General features: G+C 44.3%; 1 protein-coding gene across 13 annotated transcripts in view; it reads left to right on the top strand.

Annotated features, from left to right (window-relative positions):
- LOC122541318 (netrin-G1-like) overlaps positions 1-18662 on the top strand; it is a 76402-nt gene that overhangs the window by 43495 nt on the left and 14245 nt on the right. For all 13 annotated transcript variants that reach the window (XM_043677975.2, XM_043677974.2, XM_043677976.2 and 10 more), the window contains one exon: positions 4509-4535. In XM_043677975.2, the coding sequence (XP_043533910.1) occupies positions 4509-4535 (27 nt within the window). The remainder of the gene's footprint in view (positions 1-4508; positions 4536-18662) is intronic.

The following is an 18662-nucleotide window of genomic DNA, read 5'->3' as shown; positions in this document are numbered from 1 at the left end:
CTAAACCTATGCCCTCTAGTTCTGGACTCCCCAACCCCAGGGAGAAGACTTTGTCTATTTATCCTATCCATGCCCCTCATAATTTTGTAAACTTCTATAAGGTGACCCCTCAGCCTCCGACGCTCCAGGGAAAACAGCCCCAGCCTGTTCAGCCTCTCCCTGTAGCTCAGATCCTCCAACCCTGGCAACATCCTTGTAAGTCTTTTCTGAACCCTTTCAAGTTTCACAACATCTTTCAGATAGGAAGGAGACCAGAATTGCACGCAATCTTCCAACAGTGGCCTAACTAATGTCCTGTACAGCCGCAACATGACCTCCCAACTCCTGCACTCAATACTCTGACCAATAAAGGAAAGCATACCAAACGCTTTCTTCACTATCCTATCTACCTGTGGCTCCACTTTCAAGGAGCTATGAACCTGCACTCCAAGGTCTCTTTGTTCAGCAACACTCCCTAGGACCTTACCATTAAGTGTATAAGTCCTGCTAAAATTTGCTTTCCCAAAATGCAGCACCTCGCATTTATCTGAATTAAACTCCATATGCTACTTCTCAGCCCATTGGCCCATTTGATCCAGATCCTGTTGTAATCTGAGGCAACCCTCTTCGCTGTCCACTACACATCCAATTTTGGTGTCATCTGCAAACTTACTAACTGTACCTCTTATGCTCACATCTAAAACATTTATGTAAATGACAAAAAGTAGAGGGCCCAGCACCGATCCTTGTGGCACTCCACTGGTCACAGACCTCCAGTCTGAAAAACAACCCTCCGCCACCACCCTGTGTTTTCTACTTTGAGCCAGTTCTGTAGCTAAATGGCTAGTTCTCCTTTTATTCCATGAGATCTAACCTTGCTGATCAGTCTCCCATGGGGAACCTTGTCAAACGCCTTACTGAAGTCCATATAGATCACATCTACTGCTATGCCCTCATCAATCTTCCTTGCTACTTCTTCAAAAAACTCAATCAAGTTTGTGAGACATGATTTCCCACACACAAAGCCATGTTGACTATCCCGAATCACTCCTTGCCTTTCCAAATACATGTACATCCTGTCCCTCAGGATTCCCTCCAACAACTTGCCCACCACTGAGGTCAGGCTCAGGCTCACCGGTCTATAGTTCCCTGGCTTGTTTTTACCGCCCTTCATTAAACAGTGGCACCACGTTTGCCAACCTCCAGTCTTCCAGCACTTCACCTGTGACTAGCAATGATACAAATATCTCAGCAAGAGGCCCAGCAATCACTTCTCTAGCTTCCCAGAGAGTTCTCGGGTTCACCTGATCAGGTCCTGGGGATTTATCCACCTTTAACCATTTCAAGACATCCAGCACTTCCTCCTCTGTAATCTGGACATTTTGCAAGATGTCACCATCTATTTCCCTACAGTCTGTATCTTCCATATCTTTTTCCACAGTAAGTACTGATGCAAAATATTCATTTAGTATCTCTTCTGATCTTTGAGGGGCCCTATTCTCTCCCTAGTTACCCTTTTGTCCTTAATATATTTGTAAAAACCCTTTGGATTCTCCTTAATTCTATTTGCTAAAGCTATCTCATGTCCCCATTTTGCCCTCCTGATTTCCCTCTTAAGTATACTTCTACTTTCTTTATAGTCTTCTAAGGATTCACTTGATCTATCCTGTCTATACCTGACATATGCTGAAAATGTGTTGCTGGAAAAGCGCAGCAGGTCAGGCAGCATCCAAGGAGCAGGAGAATCGACGTTTCGGGCATGAGCCCTATACCTGACATATGCTTCCTTCTTTTTCTTAACCAAACCCTCAATTTCTTTAGTCATCCAGCATTCCCTATACCTACCAGCCTTCCCTTTCACCCTGACAGGAATATACTTTCTCTGGATTCTTGTTATCTCATTTCTGAAGGCTTCCCATTTTCCAGCCGTCCCTTTACCTGCGAACATCTGCCTCCAATCAGATTTCAAAAGTTCTTGCCTAATACCGTTCAAAATTGACCTTTCTCCAATTTAGAACTTCAACTTTTAGATCTGGTCTGTCTTTTTCCATCACTATTTTAAAACGAATAGAATTATGGTCGCTGGCTCCAAAGTGCTCCCCCACTAATACCTCAGTCACCTGCCCTGCCTTATTTCCCAAGAGTAGGTCAAGTTTTGCACCTTCTCTAGTAGGTACATCCACATACTGAATCAGAAAATGTCCTTGTACACACTTAAGAAATTCCTCTCCATCTAAACCTTGAACACAATGGCAGTCCCAGTCAATGCTTGGAAAGTTAAAATCCTCTAGCATAACTACCCTCTTATTCTTACAGATAGCTGAGGTCTCCCTACAAGTTTGTTTCTCAATTTCCCTCTGACTATTGGGGGGGGGGGGGGGGTTCTATAATACAATCCCAATAAGGTGATCATCCCTTTCTTATTTCTCAGTTCCACCCAAATAACTTCCCTGGATGTATTTCCGGGAATATCTTCCCTCAGCACAGCTGTAATGCTATCCCTTATCAAAAATGCCTCTCCCCCTCCTCTCTTGCCTCCCTTTCTATCCTTCCTGTAGCATTTGTATCCTGGAACATTAAGCTGCCAGTCCTGCCCATCCCTGGGCTATGTTTCCGTAATTGCTATGATATCCCAGTCCCATGTTCCTAACCATGCCCTGAGTTCATCTGCCTTCCCTGTTAGGCCCCTTGCATTGAATAAATGCAGTTTAATTTATTAGCCCTACCTTGTCCCTGTCTGCCCTGACTGTTTGACTCACTTCTGTTCTCAGCTGTACCCGTCTCAGATCGATCTCTTTCCTCACTATCTCCCTGGGTCCCACCCCCCCCACCTTACTAGTTTAAATCCTCCCAAGCAGTTCTAGCAAATTTCCCTGTCAGTATATTAGTCCCCTTCCAATTTAGGTGCAATCCGTCCTTCTTGGACAGGTCACTTCTACCCCAAAAGAGATTCCAATTATCCAAAAATGTGAATCCTTCTCCCATACACCAGCTCCTCAGCCATGCATTCATCTGCTCTATCCTCCTAATCCTGACCTCACTAGCTCGCAGCACTGGGAGTAATCCAGATATTACGAGCCTTGAGGACCTCCTTTTTAAATTTCTGCCTCACTCTCTGTAATCTCCCTTCAGAGTCTCAGCCTTTTCCCTTCCTATGTCGTTGGTTCCAATGTGGACAATGATCTCCTGCTGGCCCCTCTCCCCCGTGAGAACATTCTGCACCGTCTCTGAGACATCCTTGATCCTGGCACCAGGGAAACAACACACCATTTTGCTTTTTCTCTGCTGACCACAGAAACGTCTGTCTATACCTCTGACTACAGAATCCCCTAACACAATTGATCTCTTGGAAGCCCGACCTTGACCTCATTGCATTAGAGCCAGTCTTAATACCAGAAACTTGGCTGTTCGTGCTACGTTCCCCTGAGAATCCATCACCCCCTACATTTTCCAAAACAGCATACTTGTTTGAAATGGGTATATCCACAAAAGACTCCTGTAGTAGCTGCCTACCTCTCTTACCCTTCCTGGAGTTAACCCATCTATGTGACTGTAACTGAGACTTCCCCCCTTCCTATAACTGCCATCCACCACATACTGTTGCTGTTGCAAATTCCTCATCGCTTCTATCTGTTTGCCAACCGACCCACTCGATCTGATAAGATTCGCATCCAACAGCATTTATGGCAGATATAATCCGCAGTAACCCTTAAACTCGTTAAATTCCCACATCTGACATGAAGTATATATCACTGCAAAGGCCATTTTTGCTCCTTCACAATCTACAGACCCAGAAAATAACACCATGTTCTTCCTCTACAAACACTGCCCCAGGTTAAATTAATAGCTATGGCTTATATTTTAAATTTAATCAAGAGACTTATCTCTAAAAACATATAATCAAGAAAGAATCCACTGTACTCACTACTGCAGCCTTTCTCTTGGACAGACTTAAAACAATTAACTTATCTGATTCTGTGCTGTGAACTTCGCCCAACAGTTCCTCCAAGATTAGTTGTGAGTTTCACTGTCTGTTAATTTTCCCAGATGCACTCTGATGTCCAGCAATACACAAATTCAAAAACAGCAAAGGCAGTAACTGTGCAGGTCTCTCTCTCTCTCTCTCTCTCCTGCACTGTCTATCTTTCATCATTCCTGTGTATGGAATATCCTGAGATTGCTAGTGGCGCAAATGGACATTATGAGAGACTATAAGTAATTAGTGGCAGCAATGGGTACTCACTGGGTACACTGACACTTTCATCACAAGTGGTGCAAAAATACTTAGTCATTAATCTCACATTCACCTGATGTGAGCAATGTAGCAATTTGAATTTGTCTCACCAATGGATGGTCTGTGTGCTCAGAGAATGCAGCATGTAAATTCCCGATGAGTACATTATTCATGTGTATGAGTAAGATTGATCTCATGAACAGGTCATGTGATGGGTCATTTTAGTGTATTTGCAAGTATAATGTTGTTAATCGTTTGTCTCTCTAACTCTTTGTGGTTCTGATTCCCTTTCCAGGTCTCCCAAACACCCTTACCAGTGGCGGTAAGTAGGACTTAACTTCTCTGACCTGTGACCTCTGACCCAGAACCAATTTCTGTATGAGGAAAGCACTGCTTCCCTCAAACCTCCCACATCTCTCATGGATGGAGAAAAAAGTCCACATTATCAATGTGAACAGGCAATGTGTGTAGCATAGATGTTGGAGTGGAAAGTGACTGGAATTAGAACTCTGCCTGTTGGTGTATTGCTGGAATATGTTTAACCTCCTCTTGAGTGTTAGGGCAAATACAAAGCAGATAACTTGCAAAATATATATATTACACATCTTCCAACCTCGGGTGACTGTCTGTGTGGAGTTTGCACATTCTCCCCGTGGCTGCGTTGGTTTCCTTCGGGTGTTCCGGTTTCCTCCCACAATCCAAAGTTATGCAGGTCAGGTGAATTGGCCATGCTAAGTTGCTCATACTGTTAGGTGCATTAGTCAGAGGCAAATGAATCTGGGTGGGTTATTCTTTGGAGGGTCAGTATGGACTTGTAGGGCCGAAAGGCCTGTTTCTACACTGTAAGCAATCAAATCTAATCTAATCTAACCTTAATTGAGAACAAAGAGAAAGATACTTTTCAACTCTATCTTAGTGGAAACTTTTAACGGCAAGTGGAGAGATTATTTGTAAAAATCCTGAGACATTCTCATTGAGAATTAAGAACCTGAGGAATAGAAGCTGGAATGTAAGTTTCGGCACTTTGAGCCACGTCTGTCATTCAGGAAGATTACGGTTGATCTGATTGTGGCCTTGACTCCAATTTTCAGCCTGTTTTGCACCGGAACCCTAATTCCCTTGCAAAATCTGTTCAACTCAACCTTGAAGTATAGGATTTGTGGTGTCATGTTGTGACTGTACAGGATATTGGTTTGGATTAGAATGGTGTTGGAAAAGCACAGCAGGTCAGGCAGCATCCGAGGAGCAGGAAAATTGACGTTTCGGGCCAAAGCCCTTCATCAGAAATGGAGGCAGGGAGCTTCCGTGGTGGAGAGAGAAATGACGGGGTGGGGAGAAGGTAGCAAAGAGTAATAGGTGAATAGGTATGGGGATGGAGGTGATAGGTCAGAGAGGAGGGTGGGGGAATGTAGCAAAGAGTACAGTGGTGAATGGGGGTGGGGATGGGGGTGATAAGTCAGAGGGGAGGATGGATGGATAGATGGGAAGATAATTGGCAGGTAGGACAGTTCATGAGGATGATGCTGAGCTGGAAGTTTGGAACTGGGGTAAGGTGGGGGAAGGGGTAATGAGGAAACTGGTGAAGTCCACACTGATGCCCTGAGGTTGAAGTGTTGCAAGGCGGAAGATGAGGCGTTCTTCCTCCAGGCGTCGGGTGGTGAGGGAGCGGCGGTGGAGGAGGCCCAGGATCTGCATGTCCTCGGCATAATGGGAGGAGGAGTTGAAATGTTGGGCGTCAGGGCAGTGGGGTTCATTGGTGCGGGTGTCCTGGAGAAGTTCCCTAAAGCGCTCTGTGAGGAGGTGTCCAGTCTCCTCAATGTGGAGGAGACCGCATCAGGAGCAACTGATATAATAAATGACATTGGTGGATGTGCAGGCGAAACTTTAATGGATGTGGAAGACTCCTTTGGGACCTTGGATGGAGGTGAGGGATGAGGTCCTGGGCCTCCTCCACCGCCGCTCCCTCACCCCTCAACGACTGGAGGAAGAACACCTCATCTTTTACTTTGGAACACTTCAACCCAGGGCATCAATGTGGACTTCACAGTTTCCTCATTTCCCCTCCCCCCACCTTACCTCAGTTCCAACCTTCCAGCTCAGCACTGTCCCCATGACCTGTCCTACATGCCAATCTCCCTTCCCACCTATCCGCTCCACCCTCCTCTTTGCTACCTCCACCCCTACCCCCATTCACCTATTGTACTCTTTCCTACCTTCTCCCCAGCTCCCCCCTGCCCCCCCCAATTTTTCTCTCCACCCTGGAGGCTCCCTGCCTCGATTCCTGTTGAAGGGCTTTTGCGTGAAACATCGATTTTCCTGCTCCTCGGATGCTGCCTGACCTGCTGTCTTTTCTAGCTCCACTCTAATCCAGACTGTTGTTTCCAGCATCTGCAGTCCTCACTTTTGCCTATGATATTGGTTTGGCCAGTTTTGAAATTTTGCATTCAGTTCTAGTCTCCCTGCTGTAAGAAAGATGTTGCTAAATTTGAAAGGGTTCAGAAAATGTTTACAAGGATGTTGCCAGAATTGGAGGGTTTGAGCTATAGGGAGAGGCTGAATAGGCTGGGGCTGTTTTCCCTGGCGCATTAGAGGCTCAGGGGTGACAACATAGAGGTTTATAAAATCATGAGGGGGTATGGAAATTTGAGTAGCCAAGGTCTTTTTTCCTGAGTAGGAGAATTCAAACTAGACTACATGTGTTTAAAGTGAGAGGGCAAAGATTTAAATCGACCTGGGGGGGGCAACCTTTTTCATGCAGAGAATGGTGCTTGTTTGGAATGAGCTGCAGAGGAAGTGGTGGAGGCTGGTACAATGACCACATTTAAAAAGCATCTGAATAGGGATATGAATCGGAAGGGTTTAAGAGGGATCTGGGACAGGTGCTGGCAAATGGGACTAGATTAATTTAGGATATCTGGTCAGCATGGACAAGTTGGAGCAAAGGGTCTGTTTCTGTGCTGAACAACTCTGCGACTCCATGACTCTATATTTAATGACCTGCCCTCCACTACTTTCCAGGGAAGAACATTCCAAGTGGGAAGGGGAATAAATCCCCTGCTACCTTTGTCTAAAATGGGATAGGGTCCATTCTGAACCTGCTTCACCTTGTTCTGCGTTCGCCCATAAGGGGAGTCATGCTATCATCATTTGCCCTGTCTAGTCCCTTCAGCACACTGGATGTTTCATTACAGTCAGCATTTATTATTCTAAGTACACTAATTGCAGAGCTCAACCTGTTCAATCTTCCCTTATAAGAAAACCTCACATCTCAGCAATAGGCCAGTAACCTATTTCTGAACTGCTGCAGTGTAAGTCCCTCCTTAAGAACGTGACCAACTCCCTACACAGTACTCTAGATATGGTTTCACTAATGCTTTGTACAGTTGCAATGAGACTTCCATACATTTACACTCCATCCCTTTGCAATGAGGGCCAACATTTCATTTGCTCATTTGACTTGCTCTACCTGCATGTATTTTTATAAAGAACCCCATACATAATGGACACCCAGCTGTTTTCATCATAGTGGCCTGCAGTCTGTCTCCTTTCAAAAATGCTCTGTTTTGTATATTCTTCCTGAATATTCATGTTTTTCCACATTGTTTTCCACCTGCCACATTTTTGCTCGCCTATTTAAGCTACCCTCAGCATTCCTCTGTATCCCTCTGCAGACACTTAGACTTTGAATTTTGTTCCTGGGTGGGGTGAGTGCAGAGACTCTGGAGAAATCTTGGCTCGACAAATTGGATCTTTAAAAGTGGCCACCCTGGAATTCTGATTTTTTTTGTCCATAAGGGCAGGTGATCCAGTATAGACCTAAAGGCCAGCCAGTTCCTGAGGTGAGCTGAATGGAAAGCCTGCCCAGAGTCTGTCATGCTGTGGTCAAAATTTAAAACTTGAGATTAAAACAGAACCATGCCAGCAACTCTCATCTTTCTCTCTTTCTCTCTCTTTCTCTCTCTGTCTCTCTCTCTCTCTCTCTCTATGCTGCACCCATTCTAATATATGAGTCTGTACCATATCCTATGGGCACTCATGCCTCATATGGAGTTAGACCAGAGATCAGCCATGATCTCATTGAATGGTAGATAAGGCTTGTGGTGCTGATACTCCTATTCCAATGCTAACTTAATGCCTATTTCTACCCAGTAGTTTTTCTCCGACATCTACTGTACCACCTTATTGAATAATCACAAGTTTTTTTGCACACAGGAGAAAAGACACAGTTCTCTTACTTAAAGGTCCAACTTGTAGTCGACACTCTATTGAGAAAAAATCATTTTCGTTTACAAATGTATATTTTGATATTGTACACTTGTTGATGCCTCTTGACAGGTCTTGTCAAGGTGGGCAGTTCTGTGCAGGTTGTACACCTTCTACATACAATTTTTCATAGAACATAGAACTTAGAGCATTACACCTCAGTACAGGCCCTTTGGCCCTCGATGTAGAGCTGACCTGTTCAAATCTGAAGCCCATATTATGTACATAATTCCATTTTCATCTATATGTTTATCCAATGACCACTTAAATACCTGTAAACTTGGTGAGTCTACTACTGTTGCAGGCAGTGCGTTCCACACCCCTATTACTCTGAATAAAGAAACTACCTTTGACATCTGTCTATATCTATTACCTCTCAATTTAAAGCTATGTCTCCTTGTGCTAGCCATCACCATCTGAGGAAAAACACTCTTACTGTCTACCGTATCTAAACTTCTGATTATCTTGCATGTCTCAATTAACTCACCTCTCAGCCTTCTTCTCTCTAATGAAAACAGCCTCAAGTCCCTCAGTCTTTCCTCATAAGGCCTTCTCTCTATACCAGGCAACAACCCAGTAAATCTCCTCTGAATCCTTTCCAAAGCTTCCACATCCTTACTATAATGCGGTGACCAGAACTGTACACAATACTCCAAGTGTGATAGCACCAGAGTTTTGTACAGCTGCAACATGACCTTGTGGTTCTGAAACTCAATCCCTCTACCAATTAAAGCTAACATACCGTATGCCTTCTTACCTACCTTATCAATCTGGATGGCAACTTTCAGGGATGCCTATGCATAGACATCGATATCTCTCTGGTCATCTACACTACTAAGAATCTTATCATTAGCTTAGTACTCTTTATTCCTGTGGCCCTTCCAAAGTGAATCACCTCACACTTTTCTGCATTAAACTTCATTTGCCACCTTTCAGCCCAGCTCTGCAGTTTATCTATGTCCCTCTGTAACCTGCAGCATCCTTTAGCACTATCCACAACTCCACTTACCTTAGTGTCATATGCAAATTTACTAACCAGCCTTCTACACCCTCATCCAGGTCATTTATAATAATGACAAACAGCAGTGCATTAAAACAGATTCTTGCAGTACACCACTAGGAACTGAACTCCGGAATAAATATTTCCCATCAACCACCACACTCTGTCTTCTTTCAGCTAGCCAATTTCTGATCCGAAATGCTAAATCACCATCAATCCCATGCCTCAGTATTTTGTGCAATAGCCTTCTGTGAGGAGCTTTATCAAACACCTTACTGAAATCCAAAAACACCACATGAATCACTTTACCCTCATCCACCTGTTTGGTCACCTTCTCAAAGAACTCAGTAATGCTTGTGAGGCACGACCTACCCTTCACAAAACCGTGTTGACTATCTATAATCAAGTCATTCCTTTCTTGTTGATTAGAAATCCTATATCTTGTAATCTTTTCCAAAACTTTACCCACAACTGAAGTAAGGCTCACTGGTCTATAATTATCAGGGTTGTCACTACTCCCGTCTTCAACTAGGGGACAATGTTTGCTATCTTCCAGTCTTCTGGCACTATTCCTGTAGACAATGAGGACATAAAGAAAAAAACCCAAAGGCTTTGCAAGCTCTCTGGCTTCCCAAAGAATTCTAGGATAAATCCCATCTATTTTCACACTTGCCAGAATTGTTAACAGCTCCTCCTTGTGAACTTAATCCCCTCTAGTCTAGTAGTCTGTATTTCAGTATTCTACTCAACAACATTGCCTTTTTCCGGTGTGAGCACAGACGAACACTATTCATTTAGTGCCTCCCCTATCTCCTTGGACTCCATGCACAACTTCCCACTACTGTCCTTGATTGGCCCTAATCTTACTCTAGTTATTCTTTTATTCCTGATATACCTTCAGAAAGCTTTCAGGTTTTCCTTGAACCTGTCCGCCAATGACTTCTCAAGTCCCCTCCTGGCTCTTCTTCATGCTCCCTTTTGGTCTTTCCTGGCTAACTTGTAACTCTCAAGTGCCCTAACTGAGCCTTTGTGAACCTACCTGCGCCTACCTAACCCTTTCCACTGCTAAAGTAAACATAACTGAATGGTGGTCATGAGCACCAAAGTGTCACCTACTTCCAAATCTAACACCTGGCTAGGATCATTAACCGTTACAAAATCCAATGTGACCTCAGCCCTTGTTGGCCTGTCTACATACTGTGTCAGAAAACCCTCCTGCACGTATTGAACAAAAACTGACCCTTCTAAAGTACTTGAGCCATAGTATTCCCAGTCAGCATTTGGAAAGCTAACAACTACATAACAACTACCCTGTTACTCTCGCTCCTATCCAGAATCATCTTTGCTATCCTTTCCTCTACATCTCTGGAACTATTCAGAGGGACATAGAAAACTCCCAGTAGGGTGACCTCTCCTTTCCTGTTTTTATCTGCAGCCCATATTACCTCAGTAGACAAGTCCTCAAATGTCCTTTCTGCCACTTTAATCCTGTCCTTGACTAACAATGTCACACCTCCCCCTCTTTTACCATCTTCTCTGTTCTTACTGAAACATCTAAATTCCTGAACCTGCAACAATCATTCCTGTCCATGCTCTATCTATGTTTCTGAAATGGTCACAACATCGAAGTCCCAGGTACCAACCCATGCTGCAAGTCACCCACCTTATGCCGGATGCTCCTGGCATTGAAGTAGACTCACTTCAAACCACCTTCCTGCTTGCCAGTGCACTCTTGTGACCTGGAAACCATTATTTCTGACCTCACTACTCTCAACCTCCTGGACACTGGAATTTAGGTTTCCATCCCTCTGCAGAATTAATTTAAACCCTTCCGAAGAGCATTAGCAAATATCCCCCCCAGGATATTGCTACCCCTCTGGTTCAGGTGTCAACCATCCTGTGTATAGAGGTACCACCTACCCCCAAATGAGCCCCAATTATCCAGGTATCTGAAACCCTCCCTCCTGCACCATCCTTGTAGCTATGTGTTCAACTCCTCTCGTTCCCTATTCCTCACCTCACCAGCACGTGGCATGGGTAACAAAACAGTGGTAACAACTCTGTTTGTTCTACCACTAAGCTTCCACCCTAGCTCACTGAATTTCTGCGTTAAATCACCATCCCTTTTCCTACTTAGGTCGTTAGTGCCTACGTGGAACATGACTTCGGGCTGGTACACCTCTCTCTGTCAAGGATCCTGAAAATACAATCTGAGACATCATGAATCCTGGCACCTGGGAGGCAACACACCAACTGTGAGTCTCTCCCGTTCCCACAGAACCTCCTATTTATCCCCCTAACTATGGACTCCCCAATGACTAATGCTGCTCCTCTCCCCCACTCCCCTCTGAGCAATAGGGACAGACTCTGTGCCAGAGACCTGTAGGCCATGGTTTACCCCTGGTAAGTCCCCCCTCCCAACAGTATCCAAAATGGTGTATTGGTATTGAGGGGAATGGCCATTGGGTATCTCTGCACTGTCTGCTGATACCCTTTCAGTCTCCTGACTGAAACCCACCTGCATTTTTCTTATACCTGAGGCGTGACTACCTCCCTGTAACTCCTCTCAACAATCCCCTCTGCATTTCAAATGATCCGAAGTTCATCCAGCTTCAGCTCCAGCTCCCTAATGTGGGTTCAATGAGATGGAGTTGGGTGTACTTCCTGCAGATGAAGCCAGTGGGAACACCAGTGGTGACCCTTACCTCCCACATGCTGAAGTAGGAACATTCAACTGCCCTAACCTCTATTCCCACTATTCTAAATTCCCAAAGAGACTGTTAAAAAGTAAAGAATAAAAAAAGCTAGTTACCTCCCCCATATGGCGCACAGAACTTATTTTTAGGATGGAGAAGGAGGATGTGTGGGAGACACTACCTACATAGTGTTTTGGGTAATGCAACAGCCCAAATATATTACTTCACTTACTCAGCAGTCCTGTGTCTGCTCGTGCTCAGCGTGTGCTCTGCCTATTCATGAAGTAAGCAGTGATTTAACTTCCTGGTAGTCCCCTGGTCGTCACTCCCACTCTTCCTGCTGCTAAAAAAAAAGAGGGTCTCGATGCTTGAGGTAAGTTCGCAAAGCAGTGATTGACCTTCCTGGCAGCCTCCTGGTCATGCGCCCGCTCTTCCTGCTGCTAAACAAAAATGGAGGGCCCTTTTCCACAGTGGACAGTGTCAAAGGGCATCTGAACCACCAAATGGATATCTAACCCCCACTCGAAATGATTAGCTGACCTTTGCCTCACAAGCAAACTGCTGAGCACCACCTCCATGATGCACAGAAACCATAACTGCAGGAAGATATGAGCTCTTCAAAAGGATGACAATCCATGAGAAATGAACTGAAAGTGGACCTATTCTCACCTGGTCTGATCTCCATACTGTGGTTCCAAACCCGAGGCATTTCGAAGTCTCATTTCAGTATGATTAGCTGATCATTGAACATCCAACTATTTCAGGAAACTGTGCACCACGTTGCTCCCCTGACCATGAAGAATACTGGGTTTTCAAGACAGGAATTTGGGCTCCTCAATTCTTCTGCCATTGTCTTCATGGTAAATCGGTCTTTATAGCTTCCTCAGAACATGTTTTCCTACCTTTTCAACATGATGACATATTTTCCTACCTTTTCAACAAATTTCAACACTGTTCTTGCCTGCAACGTGCCGTTTGTATAGATCATGCATTGTTGAGGCCCCAGCACTGATCCCTGTGGCACTTAACATGTAACAATTTTCCAAACTGAAAATGACCCATTTCTGCCAACTCTCTGTTTCCTGCTAGTTAGCCAGTCTTCCTCTTTTCTATGTGAAAATAGCACCCTCAAAAGTATAAGCTCTTAACTTGCATTGTCACCTTTTAGGTGACATGTTCTTGAACGCTTATTGGAAATCTAAATTCCCTACATTTACTGGTTCCCCTTGAACTATCCTGCGTGTTGCATCCTCAAAGACTGGTTTATAAAACAAGTTGTCAAACACTATTACCCTTTCAGAAAACCATATTGATTCTGCCTGATTGTATTGCAATTTTCTAAGTGTTCTGCTACTATTCTCTTAACAAATGATTGAATCATAGAACATAGAACATAGAACATAGAACATAGAACATAGAACATAGAACATAGAACAATACAGCACAGAACAGGCCCTTCGGCCCACGATGTTGTGCCGAACTTCTAACCTAGATTAAGTACCCATCCATGTACCTATCCAAATGCCGCTTAAAGGTCGCCAATGATTCCGACTCTACCACTCCCACGGGCAGGGCATTCCATGCCCCCACCACTCTCTGGGTAAAGAACCCACCCCTGACATCTCCCCTATACCTTCCACCCTTCACCTTAAATTTATGTCCCCTTGTAACACTCTGTTGTACCCGGGGAAAAAGTTTCTGACTGTCTACTCTATCTATTCCTCTGATCATCTTATAAACCTCTATCAAGTCACCCCTCATCCTTCGCCGTTCCAACGAGAAAAGGCCGAGAACTCTCAACCTATCCTCGTACGACTTCCTCTCCATTCCAGGCAACATCCTGGTAAATCTTCTCTGCACCCTCTCCAAAGCTTCCACATCTTTCCTAAAGTGAGGCGACCAGAACTGCACACAGTACTCCAACTGTGGCCTAACCAAAGTCCTGTACAGCTGCAACATCACTTCACGACTCTTGAATTCAATCCCTCTGCTAATGAACGATAATACTCCATAGGCCTTCTTACAAACTCTATCCACCTGAGTGGCAACCTTCAAAGATCTATGTACATAGACCCCAAGATCCCTCTGTTCCTCCACCTGACTAAGAACCCTACCATTAACCCTGTATTCCACATTCTTATTTGTTCTTCCAAAATGGACAACCTCACACTTGGCAGGGTTGAACTCCATCTGCCACTCCTCAGCCCAGCTCTGCATCATATCTAAGTCCCTCTGCAGCCGACAACAGCCCTCCTCACTGTCCACAACTCCACCTATCTTCGTATCATCTGCAAATTTACTGACCCACCCTTCGACTCCCTCATCTAAGTCATTAATAAAAATTACAAACAGCAGAGGACCCAGAACTGATCCCTGCGGAACTCCACTTGTAACTGGGCTCCAGGCTGAATATTTACCATCTACCACCACTCTCTGCCTTCGACCGGTTAGCCAGTTTTCTATCCAATTGGCCAAATTTCCCTCTATCCCATGCCTCCTGACTTTCCGCATAAGCCTACCATGGGGAACCTTATCAAATGCCTTACTAAAATCCATGTACACTACATCCACTGCTCTGCCCTCATCCACATGCTTGGTCACCTCCTCGAAGAATTCAATAAGACTTGTAAGGCAAGACCTACCCTTCACAAATCCGTGCTGGCTGTTCCTAATCAAGCAGTGTCTTTCCAGATACTCATAAATCCTATCCCTCAGTACCCTTTCCATTACTTTGCCTACCACAGAAGTAAGACTAACAGGCCTGTAATTCCCGGGGTTATCCCTATTCCCTTTTTTGAACAGGGGCACAACATTCGCTACTCTCCAGTCCCCTGGTACCACCCCCGTTGCCAGTGAAGACGAGAAGATCATTGCCAACGGTACTGCAATTTCCTCTCTTGCTTCCCACATAATCCTAGGATATATCCCGTCAGGCCCGGGGGACTTGTCTATCCTCAAGTTGTTCAAAATGTCCAACACATCTTCCTTCCTAACAGGTATCTCTTCTAGCTTACCAGTCCATTTCACACTCTCCTCTTCTACAATACGGTCCCTCTCGTTCGTAAATACTGAAGAGAAGTACTTGTTCAAGACCTCTCCTATCTCTTCCGACTCAATACACAGTCTCCCACTACTGTCCTTGATCGGACCTACCCTCGTTCTCGTCATTCTCAGGTTTCTCACATACGCATAAAATGCCTTGGGGTTATCCTTGATCCTATCCGCCAACGATTTTTCATGCCCTCTCTTAGCTCTCCTAATCCCTTTCTTCAGGTCCCTTCTGGCTATCCTGTATCCCTCCACTGCTCTGTCTGAATCCTGTTTCCTCAACCTTATGTAAGCCTCCTTCTTCCTCTTTACCAGACATTCAACCTCTCTCGTCAACCAAGGCTCCCTCACACGACCATTTCTTTCCTGCCTGATAGGTACATACATATCATGGACACGTCGTATCTGCTCTTTGAAAAAGTTCCACATTTCCACCACATCCTTCCCTGACAGCCTATGCTCCCAACGCAAATTTAATTTTACTATTCCTGATACAGGAATGGGAACTGGATAAGTGTCTCTGGCATCAATCTATTTACCTTTGCTTCATATATATTTAACACTTTGCGTGCTGTCCACCTCATTCTGAACTACCTGTTACATTAATCCCTTATACATACACTGAGAAGTGACCAAATTCATAAAAGCTAATGAAAAATTACAATAAATCCAAATGCGGATCAACTGTGACTGTAACTCCCCACAGACCAGGAGTGAGCAGACCTCCCCATGCAGACTGAGAATAATCATAAGCCCCAACCTCACCACAATGACCAGAACTGTCCAAATTGATGAGGAGTGACATACTATCTAAGAGTGTGTATAACTTCCCCACATTGACTGAAAATGGTTGTAGTCGCAGTGATTGAGAGTGACCAATATTCCGCACCGACAAAAAATGATGACAATTCCTCCTGTTGGCTGAGATTGATCATAACTTCCCATATTGACTGGGACTGACCATAATTCTGTAGACTAATCAGAAGCATGACACTGGAGCAGGAATGGATTGGGATCAGTGATTTTTGCTACTCAAGCCTTATGCCTCTTCAATTCCCTCCCTCAATATCTCCATCTCTTAAGCCCTCTCTCCTCTTTTAAAATGCTTTTTAAAATCTCCCTCTTTGAGAAAAATTCTGGGCAGCTGTCCTGATGTCTTTGCATAGTCTCAGAATCAGCTTTGATCTGATAAATTGTGAGATGGCTACAGCTGCTTGTCTCTTGGACGCTCTTACGGTTTCAGTGTGTGCATGTATATACATATTGTTTTGTGGTACAGATGTGACATACAGGCCAGGCATTGTCTTCTGGCTGTGATTAATAATTGCTGCTTTCTCCTGACACATGCAGCTGATGCAAAGCAGACTCACACATGATAAAGCATCTCCTCACTTCAGGTCACAAACCCAAAGCAAGGTAGGAGCACTCAAACAATATGAATGCTTTCATGTGGAGAGAGAGAGGGAAAGAGAGAGAGCAAGAACTTGTGTTTATATAGCACTCTTTCTCTGTTTATATAACTTCCCCTTCAATTCATCTCTGCAATTTGCCTCAACTGCAGCCTGTGGTAGCATTCCCCACATTTTCACTACTGTCTGGATAAAAGAGTTTCTTCTAACATCCTAATTAGATTTATGATCATCTATGTTACAGGTAAAACCCCTATTTTTTGTCTCACTCACAACTGATAGAATCCCTACAATATGGAAGCAGGCGATTGAGTCCACACTGATCGTCTAAAGATCATTCCATCCAGACCAACCCCCTTCCTTATCCCTATAATCCTGCATTTCCCAATGCTAATACACCAAGCATACATATCCCTATACACTATAGACAATTTACCATGGTCAGTCCATCTAACCTGCACATCTTTGAACTGTGGGAGGAAACAGGAGAACCTGGAAGAAACCCATGCAGACATAGAGAAAATATGCAAACTCCACACAGACAGCGTCCCAAAGCTGGAATCGAATACAGATCCCTGTGAGGCAGCAGTGCAGCCTCCATATCACCCAGAGGAAACTGCATTCTTGTACTTAAAGCTTCATCGTTGCTTTTAAGGTTTCTCACAGATCACCCCTCAGTCTTCTCATTCAATGGAAAGAGCACCAGCTGCTTCAGACTTTCTTGATAGACAGAGCCTCACAGCCTTGGTATCATTCTTGTTTATCCTCTTTTGAACTTCATCCAGTGCTCCATGTGGTTCCTACAATTTTGGAGACCAGAACTGTCTGCAGTTCTTCAAAGGTTGACTAACCAAGGATCAGTACAAGTTTAAAACAACATCTTTGCTTTTGAATTTAACCCTATGGTGATGAACCTAGTGCTTGGTGAGCTTTTTCTGGCCTTGTACATAGTTTGAGGCATAGACTATGATCAGTCTGTGAAGGATTGAAGCTGTTTAAGTGTGGGAGATTTGTTTCATTGTCCAGGTCTGACCGTCCTGTGTCTTGGGTCACTGTTGTTTCTGGTGTGTGTGTGTGTGTGTGTGTGTGTGTGTGTGTGTGTGTGTGTGTGTGTGTGTGTGTGTGTGTGTGTGTGTGTGTGTGTGTGTGTGTGTGTGTGTGTGTGTGTGTGTGTGTGTGTGTGTGTGTGTGTCAGATCCATATGATGTCCTGCAAGCTGTGCAACACCCTGGGAGCTCACTCCACCATTGCTATCACGGCACTGATTATATGGCCGAAAGAAGGTTGCAGCAGTGCCATAGTTTGACAAATGTTTGCCAGAATATTCCTAGGAGAAACATAGAAAACAGGAGCAGGAGTAGGTCCTTTGGCCATTTGAGTCTGCTAATACATTCAGTACGATCATGGCTCACCATCCAATTCAGTATTGTCTTTCCATTTTCTCGTCATACTCTTTGATTACTTTAGCTCTTAGAACTATGTCCAGCTCTTTCTTGAAAATATTCAATGTTTTGGGCTCAATCTCATTCTGTGGCAAAGAATTCCACTGTCTCACCACTCTCTGTGTGAAAAAATGTCTCCTCATCATTGGCAGAGAGGATCAGGGAAAACCCTAAAATTAGGTATATCAGGAACAAAAGATGAGAGAAAAGATTAGGGCCAATCAAGGATAGTAGTGGAAAGTTGTGCATCGAGTCTGAGGAGATAGGGGAAGAGCTAAATGAGTATATCAGTTTCCCTGTGTCAGATGTGATTTACCCTAGGAAACTCTGGGAAGCCAGGGAGGAGATTGCAGTGCCTTGGCTTTGATCTTTATGTCATCATTTTCTGCAGGAATAGTGCCAGAAGACTGGAGGATAGCAAACATTGTCCCCTTGTTGAAGAAGGGGAGTAGAGATAACCCTGATAATTATAGACCTGTGAACCTTACTTTGGTTGTGGGAAAAGTGTTGGAAAAGGCTATTAGAGATATGATTTATAATCATCTGGAGAGGAATAGATTGATTAGTCAACATGATTTTGTGAAGGGTAGG

The sequence above is a fragment of the Chiloscyllium plagiosum genome, unplaced genomic scaffold (genome assembly GCF_037043375.1).
Source record: "Chiloscyllium plagiosum isolate Xiang-an unplaced genomic scaffold, Cpla_swu_hap1 HiC_scaffold_35, whole genome shotgun sequence".
NCBI lineage: Eukaryota > Metazoa > Chordata > Chondrichthyes > Orectolobiformes > Hemiscylliidae > Chiloscyllium > Chiloscyllium plagiosum.
This window is presented reverse-complemented; position numbering and strand designations above follow the sequence as displayed.